The following is a 25,210-nucleotide window of genomic DNA, read 5'->3' on the forward strand; positions in this document are numbered from 1 at the left end:
CATGAATACACATGCAGCGTTTTCATATTAGAAATTATATTACGATAATTATGGCAAAAAATTATAAATATTCATTGGCTGCAATTAAACTTTTTGGCTGCAATTTTTGGAATTTTAATTATGATTGAGGTGATTTTTGTGGCTACTTCTGGCAATGTCTTTGATGCCAATTGGTGATGTTCTGTATTTTACTGATTATTATTTAAGATCCCAGAGTTAACAAAATTTTATTTTTCTTAATGTACATTTGAATATTTTTTTCATCAAATACATTTTTGTTTACAGTGATTTGAAGCAGGCATTTATTTCCACACCCTTTAGCAATTTTAGAAGTAACAAGCATATTGCATTTAAAGCAATAAATAGAAATTTTTGGCAAAATTTAGTGATATCCCGTATTTGGGATCGCAATTTCCCGCATGATGTATGGTGAACTTAAATATGAAGATGTAATTTTTCATTTGAACACATGGATATTACTAATAAAATGTGTGAGCAATTTTATCAAGTCTGCCTGCAGACCACCTATGCTATCATCACGGACCATAGGTTGAGAAATGCTGCCATTGGTGGATCTCTGATGCAATATCATGACAATAAATGGAATACCATTGCATTTTGTCAATTGCTGTATTTTTTCTTTTTTCATAATAATTATGTCCAGATTATTTATGACAACCCATCGAACCACAATCATGATACAACAATCATTCCCCCCCCTCCCGAAAAGAGAGTTTTTCTCTCAAATTTCACTTTTTTCCTCTCGTCACATGAAGGTAATCTAATACATCTGCTATATACAGACATATATCACACATTGGCAATGAAAAAAATGGATTAGGCTCCTAATGGTCCATCTTACATCAGCACATCAAGCTTTGACCAGGGCTCTCCGGCCAATTCGCAAAGTGGCACCCCATCGTGAAATTTCAGCACTTTGGGCTTTGGCAGTGGCATATATATTGCGATAGTGTGTAGCACATAGTGCACTACAAACTAGCACTACACTAAAAAAGAAAGAAAAGCACTACACATCAGTGACAAGAGAGCTGATCGCATACACGTATCCACATTTTAGTCTTGTTAATCTGTTTGTAAATAAGTAATACTTGATTTTTAAGTTGATTAAATTTGATTCTCATTCTAAAATTAATTCAACGTCACCATTGTATCATTTCATCAAGAAACACTAATGTGCATAACCAACATCAGCTTTAGTCTTTCAAAGCTGTTGACATAACCCAGTCAAGGTCATAGATGTCGGCATCCATTTGTGATTTGGTCAGCTCATTTCTGTGTCTGATACATGTAGATAAAAAAATATGAGACTCCTATAGAGTGTCTAGACTAGTGATTCCCAACGTGGGCATTAGTGCCCCTTGGGGGTGATAGAATGTTCCAGAGGGTAGTTGAAACTGTGGTTATAACATAGGATTCTATGGGTTAGATTGCTTTTGGGGGGGGGGCAATGGGAGAAAAAAGTTTCTGAAGGAGATGATGGGACAAAAAAGGTTGGGAAACTATGGTCTAGACCAGCGTTCCCCAACCTTTTGAAGTTCACTGCACCCTTGGCAATAATATTAAAAACTTTGGGGCACCCTTCCTCGAATACAGTTTACTGCAAAAAAAAAAAAAAACACAATAAAAATACACATCAATAGAGTTTTGTTTGATTAATCATTAATGTGAAACTTGTGATTTATGCTTAGAGCGCAGATACAGATATCAGGCCTTACAGTTGTCAACGAAACACGTAAATTGTCCTCAAGGTCTTGCAGTCTATTTCTTGCTTTGTATTTTTTGTCGCCATATATGATACGAGCTGAAAAGGGCAAAAGTGCATTTATTGCTTTCTTCATTAGATTAGGATGCTCCTCTCTCAGTCCAATCAAAAAAACACCCACAGACGCCTCACTCTTGGTATGTGGAATCGGTTCACTTTTGAATGTGGAATCGGTGCAAAGATAAATAAATTCATCTCATTCGCAAGCAGTGAAATCTATTTCCTCCACACTGTCTGTGAAATCAAATGGTGAGACAATCCAGTCATGATTATCAGATGGACTTGCATCGTGAGGATCTGGGTTCAAACCCCACCCTTGTCGCAGTGGTGGTCGGCTGAAGTTGGTTTTCTGCGGATCCCAACGTTGAGGCCCAAATGCGAGCTGATCTCCCCTTTAAAAAGTCTCGCTGCAGAGAGCAACAGGCCTACAACAGTATAATTATTCATTCATTACACTTAAATCACTGAGTTGAGAAAAACTCATAGTTTAAAAAAATTGATTGCAGATGGCAGCACTACACATAACAATTACACAGAGACAAACATCATGGAAGGTTCACTATACATACACACACATTCCAACATGTACCAATTGGAATTGGTAACTATTATTAGAAGTTCTGCAGAGGAATATCCACGAGGTGCATGTCTGGTTTAGTAGTCGAGATTCTCGGTGGAAAAAGGTGGAAAGTACATATCTATTGCATTTTGCAATGTGTGTTTGCAAGTGTTGACAAATGAGGTCGTTCAGCTTATTCGAACATGATGTCACTCTCCACTATTACTACAAAAGTTTCAGCAGCTGACTGATGCAAAGATAAATCCAGGAAATAAAACTCAACTGGCTTTACAGGGAATCAAACCCACGTCCTCTTATTTTCCGGGTGAGTGTCCTAGACCACTAAACTACAAAGCCAAAGAATCCTCTTTCCTTAGAGCTCATGTGCGCTGAACGGGGAAGTACATGGACAGCCAGACCTAACTCAGGCTAAAGTTCACATTGCTGACATTGCCACCAGATGGTGGCTTATCCGATAGGTCTGTCGTGCATGAGAGTAATTAATTTGACTTAATTTATTTTAAGATCTTAAGTGGACCGTAATATTTTTTGATTTATCTTCACAATATCTCGCGACTACCGAGGCACACCAGTTGGGAATCACTGGTCTAGACTATTCAGTTTGATTCTCAGAGTCTTGCACTGAATGAAAGCACCCTTAAAACATCTTTAGGCTCCCTTTTTTTAAATACATTTTCTATTAGCTGAAACTTTCATTTTACATGAAATAGTTCAAAAAGTTTAAGAAAGAGAAAAAAGGTTCTGAAGTAGACATGAGTTAATCAGACTCAAGTGAGAGTAATTTTAATGATGATAGGCACTAAAATTCAGCTCACTACATTGCTGTTTTACATTAGCACTTGCATACATATCAACAAAAATGTTCGTTAAGCCAAAGCAGGAAAATCACAAAAATGTTTGTTAGCCAAAGCAGGAAAATCACGAAAGCAACTTGCCCAACGAGGTGAGGGGAAAAAACTGTTCATAAAAAACTTCAATTTCAAGCAATTTTTGTGTGAGAAGAACAAATTACTACTATCACTAGAAATAATGAATGCAAGTACAGTGAAACCTGTCTAAGACGGACACTGTATGAGACTGAAACCTGCCTTAAGTAGAATCAAAATATAGTCTTCAATGATTAGTGCTTTCATTTGCACCTTTATAAAATGGAAATCTGTCTAAAACAGAATATTATTTCAGTCTAATGATGCTCCGTTTCATACAGGATCACTGTAGTTTGTTGATCAGAAAATCTGCTTTTTAAATCATTAACTAAAATAATGGTTAGAAAAATAATTTGATACAAAGCACTTTTATGTAATCGAGGGGGGGGGGGTCCACATGAAATCAGGTTACACACCAGCTGTTGGCCACCCCTGCTATATTGTGTCCACAATTATTATAACTCCCCCACCTCACTGCCACGTTCCATCGCCTCCAAGGGTGAAATTTCCCACTATGAGTTATACCTCGACAACGGAAACGTTGAGAAAATAGACAGAGCCTCAGTCAAACCGTAATACCAGAAACAAGAATGTAAGCTATCGGGGCATCTGGAAACAAAATCTATACCCGTGCGAAACTTTTGCATCTCTGCCTTTAACTATAGAAGGGCCCATGAAAAGTCTAACTGAGGGCACCGCAAAAGATCCCATCCTAGGGACCCTGCTCTTGGATGTGGGGGGGGGGGGCCATGCCCTCACCCAGAATTTCTTCCACAATAGTCAAATGAAAGCGAAGAAAAAATTTGGCTTCTCATTTGTCCTGTCCCTGGAGCACCAAAAACACCTATGAAAAAAATTTCTTAATAAAAATAACCTTGTTATAATCACCTTTACAGGATAAGTGATGATGGCTCACAAAAATAAGTGCTGTTTCAAGGATTAAGTTATCTGGCATTATTAAGAATGGTAAAATAATTCTGGAACAAACCACCCTACTTCAAAAGCAAGACGTATGATCATGCACATTTTGCATGGCAAACAATGATGTGCAGCTTTCTTCTGAAACAAATCGGGTTTATCTTGAGGTCTCTTTCACTGAAGCCCTGTCAGCCTCCTGCCAGGGTCGCCATTAGGGGTGGCATATGAGGCTTCGCACCTGGGCAGCAAGTAAGCTTGAGCCGCCCTTGATTATGATGATAATTATAATGAGTCTTTTTCTTTTAATCAAGGCATTCCTTAGCTTATTTTATGCTGCTCTTTTTATTTTTTAAAAGGATTTGTAATAAGAGGCAAAATATAGTATTATCCGCAAGGGTGGAAAAAAATGTGTTAAAGATACATATTGCTGAATAACTGAACACATATAGCATTACTGAAGAAAATTCGTAAAACTGGGATTTGAAAAAGAAAATAAAAGCTTGAAATACTTTTTTGCAACTGAAGTTGCTATGCTGATTTTATTTGAATGTTCTAATCATTATTATCTTTCTTTATATTTTATACTGAGAATTTGCAATTTCAGATTGCCGACTTTGGGTTATCAAATGTGTTTGATGAGCGTCATATGCTGAAGACTTATTGTGGTAGTCCATTGTATGCATCTCCAGAAATTGTGAAAGGTGTGCCTTATTATGGTCCAGAAGTAAGTCAGCTTATACACTTTGTGAAGAATAGTAAATACCTACTTGTTTGCAGCATGTTGTCACATAATACAATAATTGCTGATTTGAAAAAATTCAATCTTGATGTAAATGATAGACTTGCATCATAATTACAGATTAATTTAACTATTTTGTTAGTAAAAAATTAATTTACAAATTTCTTTTTCTTAAATATATATTATATTGAGCGAAGAGGCGAGTTCATATTTACTAGGAATGTTGTATGTTAAAATACCCTCACACATGTTCTTTTGTTTTCACCCATTTTTTAATGGGCTTACCGTGTAGTACTTAAGCATTTATATATTAATAACAGGCATTTTTACTATTTCTAATTCAAAATATTTATATAAAAGCATATTCAATCCACTATAGCAAAAACTACAGCCAGTTACCATAAACTCCACACACTCCATGTACATTCTTTAACTTAATCTATTTAAATTCTAAACTCACACCTTTTCAAGATGCCAAGTCTTGGTTAGTTTGACTGTTAAAATTATAGTTTTTAATTTTGTACTAGAACTGACAAATTGATCATTTTGTTTCATTGCATTTTATTTGCTTTTATGTTATAAATTTCAAGGGATGTCTAGTATCTAAGCGTTTAATTAATTTGAAATTGAAAATATTTAATAAAAAAGTATTTTTAATTAAATTTTAGTTTTAATCCAGTGATTGGTGGCAAGATTATCATATTGTACAATGACTCCGAAATCTAAAGCTTGCAAATATTGGGTGCAGCAACAATAACATTTTTTTCAATTATGCATGCAATGTATATTTTATGTTAAATGTTTTAAAACTGAAATCTGTTATGATGCATAATTTTTGTAACATATTTATTACTATCAATCCAGGTTGATTGCTGGAGTATGGGTGTTCTGCTTTACACACTTGTTTATGGAGCTATGCCCTTCGATGGTAGTAATTTCAAGAAATTGGTGACTCAGATATCTGAGGGTGATTATTTTGAACCCAAGAAAAAATCCAGTAAGAATGAGCTTATTTGCACTACTAAATTTTTGCAGCGCTTCTAATTTTTGAGATTTTAACCACTTTAATTTTTTTCAATTTATAATATTACATGGAATGTTGTATGACAGAAATACTGAGCACCACTTCTTTGCAGCAATTGTTATGCCCAGTGTGTGTGTGACAAGTTGTGATTAAGCAATGTATTCTCCTTTAAATTGGAATTAGACAGCATACTGAGAAATTTGATTCTCAGATTCTGGAAAATTCTTAAACACCTGGACTCAAAGAATTGATTGAATTAGCTGATTTGAACCTTGTCTGTTTTCCATATTTTAAGATATTTATTTTTTACAAACTAAATTGGGAATAGTTGGAATTTCCCTTTTTTTTCTGCTTCCTGTTTGCTATGTTCTGGTAGATTAATTGAGCTTAATGGAAAATTCAGTACACTGGAACATATTTTTGTATTCTTCAATCATGAGTTCAAGATTTGAATAATCAGAACAAAAAATAAAAAATTGCACTGCAAGATCTTGCATTATAATACAAAAGTGCCAGCATATTTCTTCAATCACTGAACATGCAAAACAAAGTACAAAAACACAGTATCTGTATTTCATATTGAGCTGGCAATAATTAGGTTAGCGTAGTAAGTAAATGCTTAGTTTTGTTATTGTTATTAAATTCTTGTACCAAATATCTTCCACTACAGTGAAAAATATTATATTTCATTCTGATTCACATATTTATTCAGTATTTATATGGTGCTGCTATGGTGGTCGAGTGGTCATAGTGATGGACTCGCATCGCAAGGATTCGGATTTAAACCTACCATCACCATAGTGGCAGGGCCATCTTAAGAGCATCATTGGCCCCCGGGTCGAGTGATATTTCTGAGGCCCTACCTGCAAATTCTTGAAAATTCCAACCAAGTCTCATTTTTTGTGAGGGAGGCCTCTTTTCTGTTGAGGTCCCTGGGCCGTACCGTGCCCGGGTAGGCCCATGCCTTAAGGCGACACTGCATAGGGGTGGTTGGCTGAAGTTGGTTTTCTGTGGTTCCCAACTTTGAGGTGCGAATGCGAGCCGATCTCCCCATTAGAAAGACTCTCCACAGGCAGCAACCGTCCTACAACAATACAATTATTCAATCATTACACTTCACTCATAGTTAGAAAAATTGATGGCTGATGGAAGTGCTACACACAGCAAGCATGACACAAACAAACTTCACGTCAGGTTCATTACACATACTCACGCATTCCAACATGTACCAATTCGTTAGTAATTCCACAGAGGAATATAGACGAGGTGCATGTCTGGTTTGGTAGCAGTATTTATATGGATTGATATGGATCTTTTCTGAATGTATAATGTGATCCCCTAATGAACTCCACTTTTTCCGGCATGCTGGGAATGGTCCTGACTCTAACATTCAAACAGCTGGTTTTCTCAGATTTTCTGAAAAATGTCCACTAATGTGAGGGAATACAGTAATTTTACAAGCCTCTTGTGTGAATGAAGAAAAAAAGATGTTTTTCAGTCAAAATCAATTCTTCTCAGCTCGTCTTTGTCTAGGGCAGAGACAAACGCTTTAATTTCCTGTGGGCCAAATATGGTCTTCTGAGCTTTTTGCCGTGGCCCGCCAACCATTTTGAAATAATAGCTAGGTCACGTAGAAAACAATTGAATTGCAAAAAAAATTTTTTGTTTAAGAGCATTGGCCACTGAAATCCATACTGCTTTATTTAGAACTGTGAAATATTTTATAGATCCAGTTGAATGCTGCGTATTTGATACATTTTAAAAGGGCCGTCATAGCGAATTTGGGGACCTGGGGACAAAACACTTCTCAAGAGCTGTAATTTCATATATTTCATGAAGCAAAATGTTTAATTTTATAATTTTTCATAGTTATTAAAAAAATTAATTTCATAATTGCTGAAAATTTATAAGTAAGGAAAAAAATTTGCAGAATTACTGAAAGAAATAACTGCAGAATTCCTAAACAAAATAATTTCATAATCAATGAAAATGTAAATTTAAGGAAAAACTAGTTTCAGAATTATCGACACACTTGAGATTTAAAATTTAATTTAGATTTAAAATAAACAATTTTGAAGTAAATAGAAGTGTTCATTAATTTGGGAAGCCATGTAATTAGCAACAGGGAATTTTCCACAGTATGATTGGTGGCATGCAGGCTTCATAGAAAGTTTTAATTTTGCCCACAATGTCTGAAAGGTAGAAGACCCCTGGTCTAGGGCAACATATATTTAAATAATTTCGTAGAAAAAGGACTTGAACAGTGTGATTATTTTCTGTGTGTGAATTTATTATCAGAAATCATATGATATTTTGACATGAATCAAATATTACTTGTTCTTTTCTTGACATAATTTATGCCTTAGGAATACATGCTCTGGGTGTGTGGAAACATAGCAATGTGGGGGGGGGGACAACTTGGTGTGGGAAAAAGTCATGCAAAGACTAGATCCTGTAAATGTCTCGTATTTTATGAGACAACCATTATCATTATTAATTTTTGCTTTCAAACTCTTGGAAGAGGTGGGGTGAAGCCACTGCTGATTTATCACTTTTACTGTAACACGCACGTAAGTCCTTTAATTTACAGCTGAAGCATGAAGGCTTTGTCATTTCCGTTCCTTAAAAATCCAAGTTCCTATTCATAAACTTAAATGCTTGAAATTTTTGTTCTGAAACCTCAGTTTAACATGTTCTGTGCACAAAAGTTAATATTATTTAAATGGATTTTTTTCTGTTAACTTCCAGTGATCTGGCAATTTTGGTAATCTCGCACTTCCTAGTCTGATATGTAGCAGATTAGCGAGAGTCTATCATATCACTTTTTTTTGCTTATAATTAGATATCATTGTAATTTATTTTCTTTAATGTGTTCTTATATACAGAGGGTGTATAGCTAACAACATGAACCACAAATTACTAGTGAATGTGTAGACCTCACATAAGTCATTCATATTGCAAGGGGTTGTATAGTTATTAAAATAAAGATGTAAAATTTTAATATAGACACCTTGTGCTCAAAAACACAATTAGAAAATTGCTACCCTGTCTTTCCTGAGGGGGGAGGGGTAGGCCTATTCTATGTTTCTAATTGCAATATTTGCGGAGATACAGTAAAACCTCGATAAGTTGTCACCTCAAGTTATCGAAAAATTATGACGGCTTAAGTGGAGATCCATCAGTTTTAATGTGCAATTTTATGAAAATCGCAAAAATTTGATGTAATATGATATTTATTTAAGTATGAATCAAAATAACAATATTAGTAAAATTTATAGATTGCGAAAGAAAAAATAATAGCAATTTTTTTTATCTTTTTTATCTTTTATTACTTAAATTATCTTGGTGAAATGTACTGTACACTTTGATTTATACCAGTAATTTTTAATTTAGATTAACAGAGCAAACGCCGCTGTGGTGGTCGAGTGGTTATAGTGACGGACTTGCGATGCGAGGATCCGGGTTCGAACCCCACAGTGGTGGTCGGCTGAAGTTGGTTTTCTGTGGTTCCCAACTTCAAGGCGCAAATGCGAGCCGATCTCCCTGTTAAAAAGTCTCGCCACAGAGAGCAACATCCAACAATAATAAATCATTCAATCATAACACTTCACTCATAGTTAGAAAAACTAGTGGCAGATGGCAGCACTACACATAACAAGCATTACAGAGAAACAACAAAACTTCACGTCAGGTTTCACCACACGTACATGACATTCCCGCATGTACCGATTCGTTGGGGGGTTCCGGGGGGGGTGGGCGGGGTACATGTGTGGTGTAGTAGTAGTAGTAGGTAGGGCCTCCAAAAAAATGGCTCGGGGATCCATGATGTTCTTAAGTCAGCCACCTCGTTGGGCAATTTTTGCCTGTTGTGGCGTTGTATTTGTATTTGTAACTGTTTGAATAAGTAGCTTTTCTTCATAACAGAACTCTCTATTGCACATTAATTTTACATATACATCAAATTTAATTTTAGTGTTTGAATTCTTCACCAGTAGTTCATGATGCAACTACAAAGTAATCTCGAACACTTTTGACTTGGTGGAGGGGCCCTGGGCAGGGAAAAGTAAACAGAAGACTTCAACTTGGGAAAGAATGTCTAATTTTTTTCAACAAATATATTTTGTTTCAATTTCAAGCCTTAAGTTAGTAGAGTCCATGATTATTTATTATTATGATTATTGATTTATGATCCTATGATTATTTATTATCTGTGCCCGTTGCACTTTGACTTTAACTTGATTAATTTGATTCTTCGATTTACATAATTTTTTATTTTCTTGCACTATATGGAACCTTTGACATATCAATAAATTTTGGTTTTGCCGGAGATGCCCTGCGAAGTGCTTGCGTTGCTTCTTGCGACAGAGCTTGGGTGTCTCGCGGTTTCTCCAGTTTCTCCAATGGAGCCCAGGCAGAAATGAGATCTAGCTTAAACAGTCCCCAATGTTCCAAAAACCTTAGTCGGTAAATGAATTTCACTAGCGTAACTTTTGTTGCTTAAAAATCACCATAAATCCTTTAAGTATATGGCAATGCTGTTAACAAGTTCTTTTTTTAATGGGAAGCCATAAAAATAGTCTGTTCCTTTTTCTCAAACTTTTTCATAGTGACGACTTAACCGAAATTAGCGGCGAGTAAACGAGGGTTTAATAACATTGTGGTCTATGAGAGCTGGAAGGGTCTGAAGAAAAATGACGACTTAACCGGAATGATGACTTATTAGGGTGACGACTTAACGAGGTTTTACTGAATTTGAAAAAAAAACCTCATTTTTTTTTTTTTTTGTTGGCCTCATAGTGACAGGGCAACTTTCTAATTGGGTTTTTGAGCACAGGGCATCCATATAAAAAAAGTTGACTTTTTTTGAATTTTAATTACTATACAACCCTTTGCAATATGAATGACTTAAATGAAATCTGAGGTCTATACATTATTTGGATACTTCTTCAAATTGAAAGTATGCCTCTAGAATCAATGGTTCGCCAGTAATTTGTGGTTTGTGCTGTTAGCTATATACCCTGCATACATATTTTATTGGTGTATTCAATTTTGATTATATATTAAAATTTTTTTTGTAGAAGCTTCTGATCTCATCCGAAGGCTTTTGACTGTGAATCCTGTGAAGCGGGCTACAATAGTTGACATTTGTACAGATTATTGGGTGAACCAGGGCTATGAGCATAGCCTACTTCAAGTTGCAGAAGATATGGCCAACCTTACTCCTGTAAGACTTGACTTGTTATTAGCTTTGGCACCTGAATCTCCCATTCCTTCGGGTGATGAGGAATTACCTGAAGAGACTGAAAACCTGAAAGCAGAAATTCCGAAATCAGTTTCTAGTGAAAATGTTGATGAAGAAGAAGATGATGAGGAGGAAGACGAAGAAGATAATCAAGAATCGGCTGTAAATAGTTTTGCATTTGTACGGGGAAGCCAGATTAGTAACTTCACTGTCAGTACTCCTGATCTTCAGAAAGCTTTCGAGTCAGAAGATAATGATGACAATGCAAGTGCAGATTTTCTTTCTTCTGTAGCAGCTAGTAAGAGAGTCGCAGAGAAATCAGGAGATAATATATCAAGAGCTTCCAGTCAAAGTAAACCTGCTAGTAAAAAGTCAAAGAAGTCTGATTCTATTGTCATGAATATTCCAACTGATGCTTCAGCAACTCAGCAAAACAGAGGTCAAGGAGATGGTCATGCTGAGCAATCGATTGGCGATATTGAATCTGATGAGTCAAATAATTATATAAAACAATCTGAGGAAACAAATGTGCAGACACAAAGTAACAACAGAAGGATGTCAAAAGAACTCAATGAAAGTTTATTCAATCAATATGAATCTGGCGCTATTGAAGAGACTAAGAGCGAGAACAATACCACTTCTTTTCCAGGTAAGCAACAGCAGAAAACTGGCAGAGCTCCTGGAAAAATAGTTATACCCAAAACATTCGAATCACCCCAGTCCTCTTGCTCTCCAAAGTCACAGTGCTCCAAAAGTCCCCCAGTGATGATATATGATCAGGTAAAAAACAAAAATGGGAAAGAAAAACACAATCTTGAAGATCGAGGCATCGAAGACAATTCACAAGAGATAAAAACTGAAATCAACAATGAAAAACAGTCACCTGAACAAAAGGAACCTGATATGGCTTCAGAAGAAAAGAAAATAATAGCTAAAGGTATTTTGAAAAAAGGCATAGCAAGAGCTAAACTGGCCGAGAGGAAATTGTCTCAACAGAGTTCAACCGAATCTGAAGTCGCTACCCCACCAGTTTCAACAGTGAAATCTTCAGATACTGCACCTTCATTTTACAAAGCACCTAAACCTTATATCAGAGATGATGAAACACATGTCAGAAGCAGGGCGGAAATTGTTTTGACTCCATCAGACAAAAGCTCCAATAGAGTTGAAACTGAATCTGTTCCTGTTGTACAGCGAGATGCTCCATTGTGGAATAATTCATCGCCAAATGGCTATCAGTTGAAGCAGAACAACAACAACAACTCAAATTGGGTAGCAGTTTCATCATCTTTAGATTCAGAAATGAGTGGATGGCGAGAGCAAGTAGAGGAAAGTCTCAGGCGTCTTTCGCCTGATGGAAGCACTGAGAAATCATCTTCACCCATTGGCTTGCCAAAAACTGAGGATGAAAAGTCTCTTGTTCCTATTGCTAGGAGCTACAAAAAGTTCACTTTTACAAAAGATGGGGCATGTATCACTGAAACCAAAAAAATCTATGCAACCCCAGGTGCTGATGGATCATGGACAAAAGTGGAGAAAAAGACAAAAATTACAACTTGTCCGGGCAGTGCTGAAGAGTTTGAACGTTTCAGAGACCTGCATGTAAGAAGTAGTTCACCTTTAACAAGGTCTGACAGCCAGAGCTCGTCTGGCTCAAATGAGATTTATGATGACATTTTTGATAGTTGGACTGGCGATAGCATGATGTGTAACATGATGAAAATTCGAGATATGTTCCAAAAATTTTCCAGAGATTCCTTTTTTCAGAAAGAGAGACGGAGAAATCCATTCAGGCGTTTTCACAGAGCAGAGAGTAACAGGGAAAGAGGTAAGAGCAGACCAGAAACTAGAAGTGGTTATTCAACAGATAGAGATTCTTCAGATGTTGATGATGATTACGGTGTAGGATTTAGTGGATCAAATCCTGTTATGTATGGATCTCAGGGACTTTGGCAGTTTCTTAGACCTCAAAGTAGATTACGATCATCAAGATGTATCATAGATGCTCAACCAGATCGGATTAGCTTCACTCGTTCTACAAGTCATGAAAGAAGTGGCTCAAAACTTAGCAATTGGAAGCAATGCGAGTCGAGAGGAAGCAGTGGATACAACACTGGTAGCAGATCTCAGAGTCGAGATAGGACCCAGAGTCCCCGGGAGAAAGTATTAAGATTCATTTTTGAGTCACCTTCTAAGGAGTTTGATAATAATTCCTTGGCACAGAAAGATTCTTGGTGTTTTAGAAAAGGTAACTCGCGTCGCGACAGTGGTGTTAATAGTGATGGCTATGAGTCGGAGCAATCTCATCAAGGTGCATCTTCAGATAAATGCTCAAAAAGTGGACGATCTATTTCTAGTGCTTGCAATTCCAGTAGGGAAAGCATGATAAAAGACTTTGTCAAATCATGGCCGAAAGAAGTGTTTATGAACCCATCGTTTCACAAAGAAATGATTCAAGAGGCAGCTGATAACAGGAGGCATAAAGTTGAACAGTGGCTGCATATGAATAGCGGAAGTGATGACGATGACTTTGCATTTGATTTCTCAAATGATTCGCATGGGAAAAAGTCATCTAGGAAAGGTGTGCATGACATTTCTTCTGGTTATGCAACCATGAGGCCTAGGGAATATATGAAGTATGTTAGATCTTCGAGTGACAAAATAAGCAGCAGAAGTATAGACAGATTTCCATCTTTTGGTGAGTCGTCGAAGTCACGGTTAAACATTCAAAGCCCGGTATCAGAAGAAAGTACAAGAGGATCATATTCACCACATAGTGCAGATAGATCTAGCTCAAACACTCCGGTTCATCACATCAATTTTACATTTTCAGATGGCCGCACGACAAATCCTAGCTCTTCAACAAAAATATCCTTTGACAAATCTTCAGAAAGTGTTTCTCCTTCAAACAGTGGAAGTATACAAGTTCAGCAGCTTTCTGGTGGTAGGAGCAATTTGCCTGTCGTTCAAATGAGAGTTTCTTTCAATAGGGGTGACATTTCATCTCCTCCATCATCATCTGCTGGGTTATGGCAGCAGAAAGATCCTTCGAGTAGTCATAAGTCATTGGGTTCAAGCAATAACAGTTCGAATCGTGAAACATCTCCTCTCCCTGGTATCAAGAAATTTTCTACAGAAATGGTTCATACAGTGGGGGGAAACAGCAGACAAACCTCTGATAAAGCAAAGCGACTCAGCATCGGCCCTTCGATTGAATGCGAGGTGAAAACAATGGTTAAAAATACCTCTGAGAAAGGTAAGATACAACAAACTTCTCCTCTTACTTCTGTCTGGTATGATCCACCCTCCAGCAATGCATTTGTGGAAACCTGCATGACCAGTGAGGCAATGATTACTAACCTCAATTCAAAATCAGATGTTTCTCCCGATCAGCCGTCAAGTGATTCTGGAAGTTTTTTAAAGAGCTCCAAAGGGGAAAACACACCCGATAGCTTGGAAGATGTACTTTCTGAACTTGATGCAGTGAGTAACGTCATCTCAAATTCTTATAGGTGTGCTAAGCAAAATCAGACTACTGCAGACTCAGACAGCCATTTGCTCAAGATCAAACCAGTAGGTGTTCTTTGGAGCAGTTTAGAATCGAATTGTGGGAAACAAAATCAGAATTCGGTTGTGCTCAATTCTATTGACACCCCTGTTCCGATCAGATCATTAAGTAGTCCGAGTTGTTGCTGTGTTTCACAAAATGTTTGTGCTTGCCCCAGTGGTCAGTTAACTGGTAGAGCTAGGGGTAACTCCTTGACCGAAATTGGTAGCATATGGGAGCAACGAAATAATAACCGAACTGATGATCTTGCATTCTCTAACTATGAACAGGGTAACAGTAATTTCATGCATTTAGACAAAGGAGGTCCGGGTCTGCTTGATAACCCAAGTGAGATGGACAGCTTTACACAGAGAATTTCACCGTTAACTGTTCTCAGGAGGTTGCCCATGATTGGCACATTTAAAGAGAGTGAGATCCCTGAAGATAGAGAGGTTTCCGGAGTTTTGCCTTCATTCATGGAAGACTTGCAGAGTCCAAAACAGGTGTTACACCAAGCTCTCAGGATCAATAAGTCTTTGAAAAGCTGTGAATGAAACCTGTGTGTGAAAAACTAACATTATTCTTAATTGCATGATAATATCTCTCAACAAGTGCTTTAATAACCTTAATGTGATCTTTTTAAAAAAAATAATAGTCTTGAAATATGCGCTGGCGTGTCCATAGGTGAACTTTATTTTGTGCTAACATTGTTGGTAATCAGTGATATGATTTTTTGAGGATATTTATTGATCATTTTGTTTTGTTTTCTTTGTCATTGTTGTTGTGCATGTTATGTTTGAGATTTGTAGTTTTTATGAAAAATGCATTTCGCTGTGCTATTAAAGCTATGTTATGTAACTTGTGGAATTCTTATTTGGTGCTGATTCAAGGAGTGCAGGGGTATATTTTTTGAATTATCAAACTTACGAAATATTTCATGACTATACATAAGAAGGTTCCCTTTCTCCTAGAATAACTTGCGAACTATTGATCCAAGAAGCATGCTTGTAGGTGGTGAAAGTATCCAAATAACATGTAGATTTCTGATACATCATTCATATTGCAAAGGGGAGTTGTAGTTATTAGAATAAAAAATCTAAACTTTTATACGGTCCCTTTTGTCCTGTAACTTCCAATTAGAAAGTTGTTGCCCTGTCTCTTTCTGATGCCAACAAAAAAAATCCCACATTTCCAAGTACACTTTTCACTGAGATATTGAAATTTGAAAATCACTAAAAATGAAGGCAAGAACTGCATAAACTTACAGGCTAGCTTATTTTACGTCTCGTACGCCAGTCTTTTTCATATTTTCAGTGGTTTTGAATTCAAATATCTCAGCAATATTATGCTTAAAAACATGGATTATTATTTTTTTGTTGAGCTCAAGAGACACAGGGCAACAACTTTCCAATTGGGTTTTCCAGGACAAGGTGACCAACTCAAAAGTTCATTTTTTATATTTCAATAACTATGCGACCCCCCCCCCCCCCCACCTTCAATATAAATGATGTATCTAAGGTCTACACATCTTTGAATACTTTTTCCAATTGGAAGTTGCTTCTTGGATCAATGGTTTGCGAATTATTCTAGGATAAAGAAACTTTTCTATGCACCCTGTACATCTGTTGCATTAAAAGTTGCTTATCAAAATTTGAAGAAAATCATTAAAGGGGGGAAGAGGGTTGTAGAGTAATGCCTAGCTTGGTATTCAACAATGCTTTCTACTCACATGTACTCAATGTATGTATATATATACCATTTTTAGTGTATTTTCAAAAGCCAGGGTTGCCGCCCCCCCCCAAATGCCGGGCCTGCAGGATACTCATTATATGAAACTATTTTTGACTTATCCTATGGAATAGTTGTTATAATGAGTGTTTTGTCATTGCAGTGGATACATTGAACAGAATTGGGAAATAATATGCATCATTAAAATTTATATTGGTACCATGTCACATGTTTTGAAATCGTACATGCATGTTTCTTTTTATTCTATGCATGCATTGAAAATGGGTTTTGGAATACAAAAAAGAATTTTTCATATCAATCTTTCCCACTTAACCTATTTCATACTTTTTTCTTTTGTACTAAAATATTTTTTCATACATAGATTTAGTTTTTATTTTGTTATACAGAGTGGTTCTGAACTCATCTACAAACTTTAAGAGGAGAGGATCACACTGAAGCAATTTATTTTAATCAGAGAAACATGAACACAATCGTATTCAGGCCCTAGTGGTTTGTTTGGGTGCTGTTGAGTTAGAGCGCTATTAAAGGTGAAAACAAGATCAACGCACAATAAATTTGTTCTTATTTATTAGCACTCAAGATTTAAATTGCGCAAAATATATCACTCCAAACAGACGAGCGTACCGTGTTGTTTCCCTAAATCGCCAATGACAGTAATTTTTAAAATTAAAGTTGTGTGCTTATTCCTAACGTCTTTTCTTTTACGATGCGTGATTGGCTTAGCATGCTGGAAACTTGCAGTTGTGTGGGTATTGTAATAGACTCGGTTTCAATTCTGAGTTCGATTCTTACATGTGGCACAGTAGTGGTCAACTAATGCTGGTTTTCTTTAGTTCCCCAACTGTGGGGGTGCTAATATGAACCTGTCTTTGAATATAACCTCATGAGTAACAGACCTCGAATGGCAGCCCAGGCTACATCGACTGTTGGCAATGTCAGCCTTTGTCCTTGTGCAGGGGTTTTATTGCCTCGTAAGATTTTTATTTAAAAATATGAAGACTTTAATACAATTTTGGCCATACTGTTGTTTTATTGGCTGACAAAACTTAGTTTCACGTATACTGCCATTAATGAGATGGGTTGGAAGTGAAGGCGCCGTCTATCGGTAGTCGCCTCAAGCCCGTTAGGGAAAATATCTATCCTCCCTCGGGTTTGAACCTGGGACCGTGACAGCTACCTTCACGGTGGTAGATGAGCATCTTACTACCACGCCACTTGGACGCAATTTATGAATACTGGAAGAGCAAAATATATATGTGGCATTTTTATAGCATGCTAAACCAAACTGCGGTTTATCGGTAAAAAAAACGAAAGAACTTTGATGGATATGCTGTAAATTAGTTATTTTCTGCTTTGGGCTATCAGGTGTTCTCATTTTTGATGTCATTTCAAGCATCCTCCTACTTTTCAGAAAATTTGCCCTTTTGTCCTCCTTTTCCGGTTTGCGGAATTATTTTTCTTTTTGTCAGTGATTTTTTTTCCCCATGTTGAAATATATATCCCTTCATTGACATTTTTTTTCTTCAAAACACATTGGCCAATAGTCGTCAAAATTCCCATAATTTGTTTCCGCTTTTGCTTTTTTTTAAGCGGTTAGTTGGGGAAGTTATTGTTGTGGCCGGTTTTATTGGTCTGAATAGTCGCTCCATCTGTTGTGAAAATCGGAAAAGATGTTACTAAAGGTGCGCGCAGTCGTCCTCCTTTCTCAGTTTTCGAAACTAGTAATTCTATTTTAGCCGTCCCTGTGTTTTTTTCTTCTACAACTAATAGCACGAAATCTATTGTTCTGGATAATGTCTGTCACAAGCACTCGAGATGGCAAAGTACGAAGCAGTTTAGCGGACACATATTTATTGTGCAAACAGCAATACACGTATTCACAAGCAGCGATTTGAAACCCGACCTACAAATAAGACCTTGTCTTATGACTAACATTCAACAAACTGCTCTTAGTTCCGCTAATTAGAAAACGAAACTTCCTAGAACAGAGGTCGGCGAACTCATTAGTCAACAGAGCCAAATATCAACAGTACAGCGATTGAAATTTCTTTCGAGAGCCAATTTTTTCAATCTTAAACTACATAGGTAGGTACATTGTTATTAACTTAATTAGGGTACTCCTAAGCTGGCCTTTGCTAAAAACGTCCTCGATCTGATTGAGGTACGTTTTCACTGAGGTTGACCCCCTTCAGATTCTCCCACCCACACTCGTCTTGTATATGACCGATGTCGGATGCGGAAGGAGAGGGGTGGCCACGGGAGTGTCGTCTTCTACACTGATGTAAGAAATAGAGAATTTGCAGACTTGGTCGATTATCTCTAGAACTACTGTACCCATTTTAATGAAATTTGATATGTGCATACATTGATACAATACAAAACAAATAACCATTCAATAATTGTAATACACGCGCATGATCGTGCGTAACACTCGTTGAAATCGGAAGGTATGAAACAGCGGTTGCAGAATAAACAAAAAAATGGGTTAATAGGAGGTATGGTCCCTTCTTACAGATATACAGGTCTCGCAGCGTGATTTCATACTTGAAATAAGGCAGTTTATCATTTCCTGTGGCAATTGGTCCCACTCGTTCAGCAACGCTGTTTTCATTCCCTGGATGGTTCCCGGAGAGGGGGGGGGTTGCGAGTTGCAATTGCCCTCCCCAGAGCGTCCCAGACATGCTCTATAGGGTTGTCTGGAGATCTGGCTGGTCAATCCATCCGGCGAATATCCTCACTCTCTAGAAAATCGTCGAGCAGAAGAGCTCTATGTGGCCTCGCGTTATCGTCCATTAAAATGAACTCGGGGCCAACTGCACCCCTGAAAAGGCGAACATAAGGCTCCAAGACCTCATCCCTATACCTCACATCAGTCACAGTGCCTCTTTCAAAGACATGGAGAGGTATGCGGCCATCCAACATGATGCCTGCCCAGACCATTAAACCTCCTCCGCCATAATGGTCGATTTCGCGGACATTGGAGGGTATGTAGCGGGTCCCTGGTTCTCTCCATATGAACATACGGCGAGAATCGGTGCTTAGGCTGAACCGGGACTCATCAGTGAAGAGAACAGTCGCCCATTGATCCATACTCCAATCTCTATGCTCTCTGCAACATGATAAACGGATTCCCCTGTCCGTAGAAGTGAGCGGGACGCAAACAGCAGGTCTTCTTGCAAACAACCCTCTCTCATGGTCTTTTGGAAACAGTCGCCCTTGATACACGGGTTCCTGTGGCTGCATACAAGTCACGAGAGAGCTGAGAAGCTGTAGCACTCCTGTTACGCCTAGCTATAACCGACAAATGGCGATCTTCTCTGGCCGTTGTGGCTCTTGGCCGACTTTGCCCAGGCTTTCTCTCGATGGATCCGGTATCCTGGAACTGTTTCCATAAGTTACACACGACGCTGGGCATTAAATTGAACTCTCTACATATCTGGACTTGAGATTGGCCTGCTTCTAGCCTCCCCACAACTCGCCACCTCATTCCATCATCTAAACGTTGGTGGTTACTCATTTTTACTGTTACAATTTGAAATTAACCTATTGCTGCAAAATAACACCAAGAAATTCGCCGAGGTGTGCTAGCGAACGAAATGCGTCTTAACATACGCGCGCTTATAAAGCCTGTTTCTATACTGGCTCCGCCTACACACGTGTACGCTTACGTATTTGACGTACAAGATTTGCATTTTTGTCTAGAAGCAGTGGTTTTACATTCAGTTCAGTTCATGAAATTCGATAAAATATGCAAATTCTCTTAATTTATTTCACCAGTGTATGATCTGGCCGGGTAGAGGTTGACGTTCCTTTGGTATGGAAACATTGCATGCCCCCCCATGTCATGTTTCGAGAGGTGACTCGTCTTTTGCGTTTATCTGTCCCCCAGTACCTTAAGAAAAAAAGCCTCGTTTTCGACAACTTTTTCCTGCACTTCCTGGTTTCGACCCACCTGATTGGGCGCGGAAATGTCACATGACAGTAGCGTCAGGCTTTCGTCAAAATCCCGCGAAAAAGATGACTCACTAGGGAGGGGAAAGGAGCGAGAACAAAATGGCCAAAATGCGTGTCTAAACCAGAGCCGTCTAAACGCATGAGGCCCACATGGACACGGCCCGGGGGCCTCAGAGAAATTAGAACCGGGTGAAATTTTCGAAAATTTGTCAGGTAGGGCCTTAGAAAAATTACTTGGCCCGGGGCTCCATCATGCTCTTAAGACGGTCCTGGTCTAAACATGATTTTTCAAAAATCTGGAGTTTTTGTGCGCCCACACGTGGTATTTTGTGGAAGAGCCACCCTCTAGAGGCCAAAGAGCCGCATGTAGCTCACGAGCTGCGGTTTGCCGACCACTGTCCTAGAATAATCTCGACGGTTCTCGCGTGATCCTTACACTTCTCTTGGTGCCTATGACTTTCCATGTTTGTCGTCAATTTGATGAGATTTACAGAGAAATAGATTAATGATTATTTACAGGCGAAAAATGACTGCATAATTTTCGTCATATTATAGTGCCTAAATAGACCGCTAGAGATTGAATACGAAAAACTGCACGAAAATTTTTTTAGTCTGCTCTATTCTCTCACTCCACTATGAAGTTTGTGCGTGTGTGTGTACCATGAGTTTTTAATTACAATGTATCAAGCATTTATTTATGTTTGGCACAGAAAAATATTTGAGTCAGTCTTTGTCAAGGAGAAATCACAATTAACGCTGGAGAATATATTATATCTTGTTTCTTCGTATCTTATTATAGGTTAACCTGTGATTATAATGGCTGGTTTATTGCTTCAAAGGAAAAACGAAAAAAAAAAAAAAAATGTGGACTTCACACAGAAAAAAATAAAGGATTATCTGTTTATATACCTTGACGCTTTCGTTGTAATTAAAATGCCTTACGTTACGTTCCTGTTACTGGAAATGTGAAGCTGTAGTAACAGTGGTTCTCAAGGTATGCGCCGTGGTGAGCTGGCAATATCGACGTGTGCCTCTTCAAATCTTGATTCTTTGCAGTGTTTTGGAAAACTGGATAAACGATGACTTGGATAAGGGAGCCACTGCTGTAGTCACTGTATAAAGTAGAGATACTATGTCTTTCAACATTAATCCCCCTTTGTTTTTTGACCCTTTGAGGGGTGTTTTTTATTTTCTACTATATTTAATGAAATTAATTGAGAAATGTAATGTCTGGGCCTTCTCTCTCTCTCTCTCTCTTATGGATGTGAAATATGATTTTTTTGCATCCCTCAGAAAGGAAGTGGGCGGTGGTTTAGCGGTGCAAACACCGCCCCTGTAGTGAAGAATTTTTAAGAACTTAGTTTTATATGAAAAGGATAAATATAGTGATAATTATTTCACTGGTAAATATTAATAGAAAATGAAAATTTTCAAAATCGTTAGGTTATTTAAAAATATAATGAAAAATTTAGTATTTATTCTGATTCTGAGTATGTAGCTGAAAATTTTATAAGTTTTGTCCAGGTTGATCACATTTTGTAAAGATGAAATGGAAAAAAAATCTTCCTGTATATATATAATAGCAGGAAGTTTCACATATAAGTCAATAAAAAAAAAAGAAACTATTTTGTGCTGCCATCTTACAGCTTTATATTGAATGTTAGAGAAAAAACCCCCCCTTTTTTTTAAATCTATCACTCCTAAACCACCGCCCGGCAGAGGAAAATATTTTTGAATAGGTGGTTTCGCGGCGAAACCACCGTCCCTCAAAGGGTTAAAAGGGCATTTCTCAGCCTCCCCTTCTCCGATGATGTTTAACTGTCCATTCTGATTAACTGAACAGTAATTGAATTTAAATTAGGCGATATCGAAACATTTTGTTTTTGTTCTTTGAAAGGAAAGATTGTATCAAGGAAACGATGAAATAACCAAAAAAGTAATAAGATTGGCAACTTGATTCCCTATTTTGGAAGACGCTACAAGAGCCAGCAATTTTTTTTTCTCATCCGCGTTCTTCAAATTCTCGTGCTGTTTTTATTTCAATTTACGCCTTAAAAAAATGTAAAGAAAAACAAATGTAGTCTCTTGGAAAATAAAGTTTATGTTGCATTTGCTATATATATTTTTTTGTTTTTAGAATACGAGTTTCTCCCCCCCCCCCTCCTCCTCTAGCTTCAGGTGATACAATATTGTTCCGGATAATGTCTCTCACAAGCACTCGAGATGACTAAGCACGAAGCAATTTGAAAGACAACACAGATTTATTTTACAGAACAGCTATGTACACGTATTCACAAGCCGAGGTTTGCCTATACAAGTTGAACAGACAGCCCCTGAAAGGTGGTTTCTCACTAACGTACACAAGAGTGTCCTCTCTCTTTCAGCTTCGCTTTGGCGGCTCCGTGAAAGGCCTTGAGTACACAATCAATCATCTCGAACTTTGTCCTGTAGATTAGCTAATAGTGGTTATTCACCGGGGGTCATATAGCCCCCTCCCCCTTTGTGGTCTTAGAATATTAGGGAGGCATGATACGCATCAGGGGGGCTACAAAGAGCTGTGGAAAAAATGTGGATGTAAAGAAAAACTTTTTCAAGTGAAAATATGGTGGGAAAAAGTGTCCACTTTTTAAAATTTCCGAGCGTGAAAACATCGTTATAATAAATCTTTCATAAGAAATGCCGCCCAAGGCGGTCGCCTCATGCCTGGCGCCGACCCTGCTCAATATCGATTTCGTATATTTTTATGAATAATTTATCAAAGTAACATTTTAATTTTATCGTAAATTAATTTTACATAATTTTATAAATTGTTATAAAATACTGTAAACAATGTAAGGAAGGCAAAGGTTTTAGTTGAGAAACTTTCTAACAGATGGCAGCGGCATTTCAAAATCCATCAGGGTGAAAAGTATGGTTACCATCCATCCTCCGTTTTTAAGTGTCATTTCAAATGTCCTCTTACGTTTTAGAAAATTCGTCCTTTTGTCCTCCTTTTCAGGTTTCGGAAATCATTCTATTTTTTTTTCAGGGAAATTTTTTTTCCCACTCTGAAACATATTTCTTCATTGACATGAGTGTTTACTGTAGGAAGCTATTGAGAATCGTGCTCGAGCGACTTTTGGATAATGTAAATCGAACTGTAAGATAGCAGTATTGATTGATGGAGGGATAGCGTAAGAAGCAGTGGTATTCAGATTACGCAGTTTGAATGTACTAAGTTTAATAAAGTTAGTTTTATTACCTTTTGAAAAAGCCCGGAATATACTGCTTGAAGCCGCGGCCATTCCTTAGAAGCTAACATTACGTGTGTGTGTGTGTGTTTTTTCCCCACACATTTTTACACGCTTTGGCCAACGCCCTCGGAATTCCCAGACGAATCCAAAGCAAGGCAGATGCTATTTTAACCGTGGCTCAGCTCGTCTCAGGATAACATGAAAAAGGTAGTCGGAAAAACAGCTCTGAAGGAAGAAAACCGCAATATCCATTTTGAGAATACCATTCATGGCCCACGTCCTGGGGCAGGGGTCCCGGCTGAGATCTTTCGCCGATACCAAGTCAGACTTTTCACGGGCCCTTCTATAGTGAATTTATAGCATGAAAAAACAAAGAATGATGGTATTTGTCTCGGGCCCCAGGGCTTTAGCCCTGTCAGCCCCACCATGTGGGGGCCATGATGCCATTGTTTGCTCACCAACAGCAGATGCCGTGGCGGGGTTACCTATTCCATTCAGAAATAAAAAAATAAGATGCAAGCAGCACTCAATCCTGCTGATTTCTCTGGCAAAAAAAACAAAAAAAACACTCCCAAAAGATTAGATATTAGATTAGATTTATTAATTGTATTAAGGACCGTCGGCCTATTACAATTGGTGATTGGTGATACAATACCAAAGAATTACACATTTACATCTATGAATACAAAAAGAACATCGGGGAAAATTAAAAATACAAAACAATCCACACAAGATGAAGGTTAAAGAAACAGCACAAAAATGATCGCAAAAAAAATTATTATTTTTTTGATCCAGTTTTATCAATTCTCCTGATGATGCCAACCACTAGTGTTGGGGAAACGTTGAGAACTAACTCGACGACGGACGACCGAACAATTTTCTTAAAGAATAGTTGCACATCTCAAAAGAAATTAAATAATCTGTAGATAAAAGGTCAATCAAAACATGGGTGTCCAACAGGCGAATGAGAGACTGCTCATTTGATTCTAAGGAATTAATATACTGTAAGGTACGTTTTCAGCGGAAAGATATGTACATTGGGCAACAAAACATTACGTGGACAAGATCATTGGCCTCACGTCTGTTGCAGACATTGCACTCTGAGTTATTTATAAAAAACAAGGTTCTGCCAGTAGGATGTCGGTATATGTCATGGTTTATCTTAAGTTCCTAAAAAACCTTATTACGTTAATTGCGAAGTTGATGGAAAGGTATTCTGCTGGTAGCTGTAGAGCAGTGTTATCCGAAAAAATTAGTTCCTCCAAAATTTTGAGGGATTATTTTGTAAAAAGAGGGATATTTTTTTATGAAAAACAGAAATAACTCTATTAAAAAATTATCTAAGATTTGAAGGAGTATTTTCACTCCCGAACAAAATTTGGAGGAGTGAAACTGAATTTTGATGCGTGAATCCCGCATCTAGATGCGTATTAGGGAACACTGCGTATGTACCATCACTAATCATTTTTAGATTCGGCGCTGCTGTTACAGTAGTTATTTCAAAATACATTTAGG

General features: G+C 37.6%; 1 protein-coding gene across 2 annotated transcripts in view; it reads left to right on the forward strand.

The window, feature by feature from the left end:
* Positions 1 to 21,331, forward strand: part of LOC149078218 (uncharacterized) — a 68,080-nt gene extending 46,749 nt beyond the window's left edge. The window contains exons 5-8 of one of the 2 annotated variants that reach the window (XM_089241816.1): positions 4,812 to 4,931; positions 5,811 to 5,943; positions 11,049 to 14,468; positions 21,262 to 21,331. In XM_089241816.1, the coding sequence (XP_089097942.1) occupies positions 4,812 to 4,931; positions 5,811 to 5,943; positions 11,049 to 14,468; positions 21,262 to 21,266 (3,678 nt within the window). In that variant the 3' untranslated portion in view covers positions 21,267 to 21,331. Of the gene's footprint in view, positions 1 to 4,811; positions 4,932 to 5,810; positions 5,944 to 11,048; positions 15,616 to 21,261 lie in introns of those variants that run through there. The other variant, XM_089241814.1, reaches the window with a different exon arrangement.
* Positions 21,332 to 25,210: the final 3,879 nt, after the last annotated feature.

Source organism: Pholcus phalangioides, unplaced genomic scaffold (genome assembly GCF_987345545.1).
Source record: "Pholcus phalangioides strain wild (caught in Gottingen) unplaced genomic scaffold, Ppha-v1.0 ptg000014l_1, whole genome shotgun sequence".
NCBI classification, from domain to species: Eukaryota; Metazoa; Arthropoda; class Arachnida; order Araneae; family Pholcidae; genus Pholcus; species Pholcus phalangioides.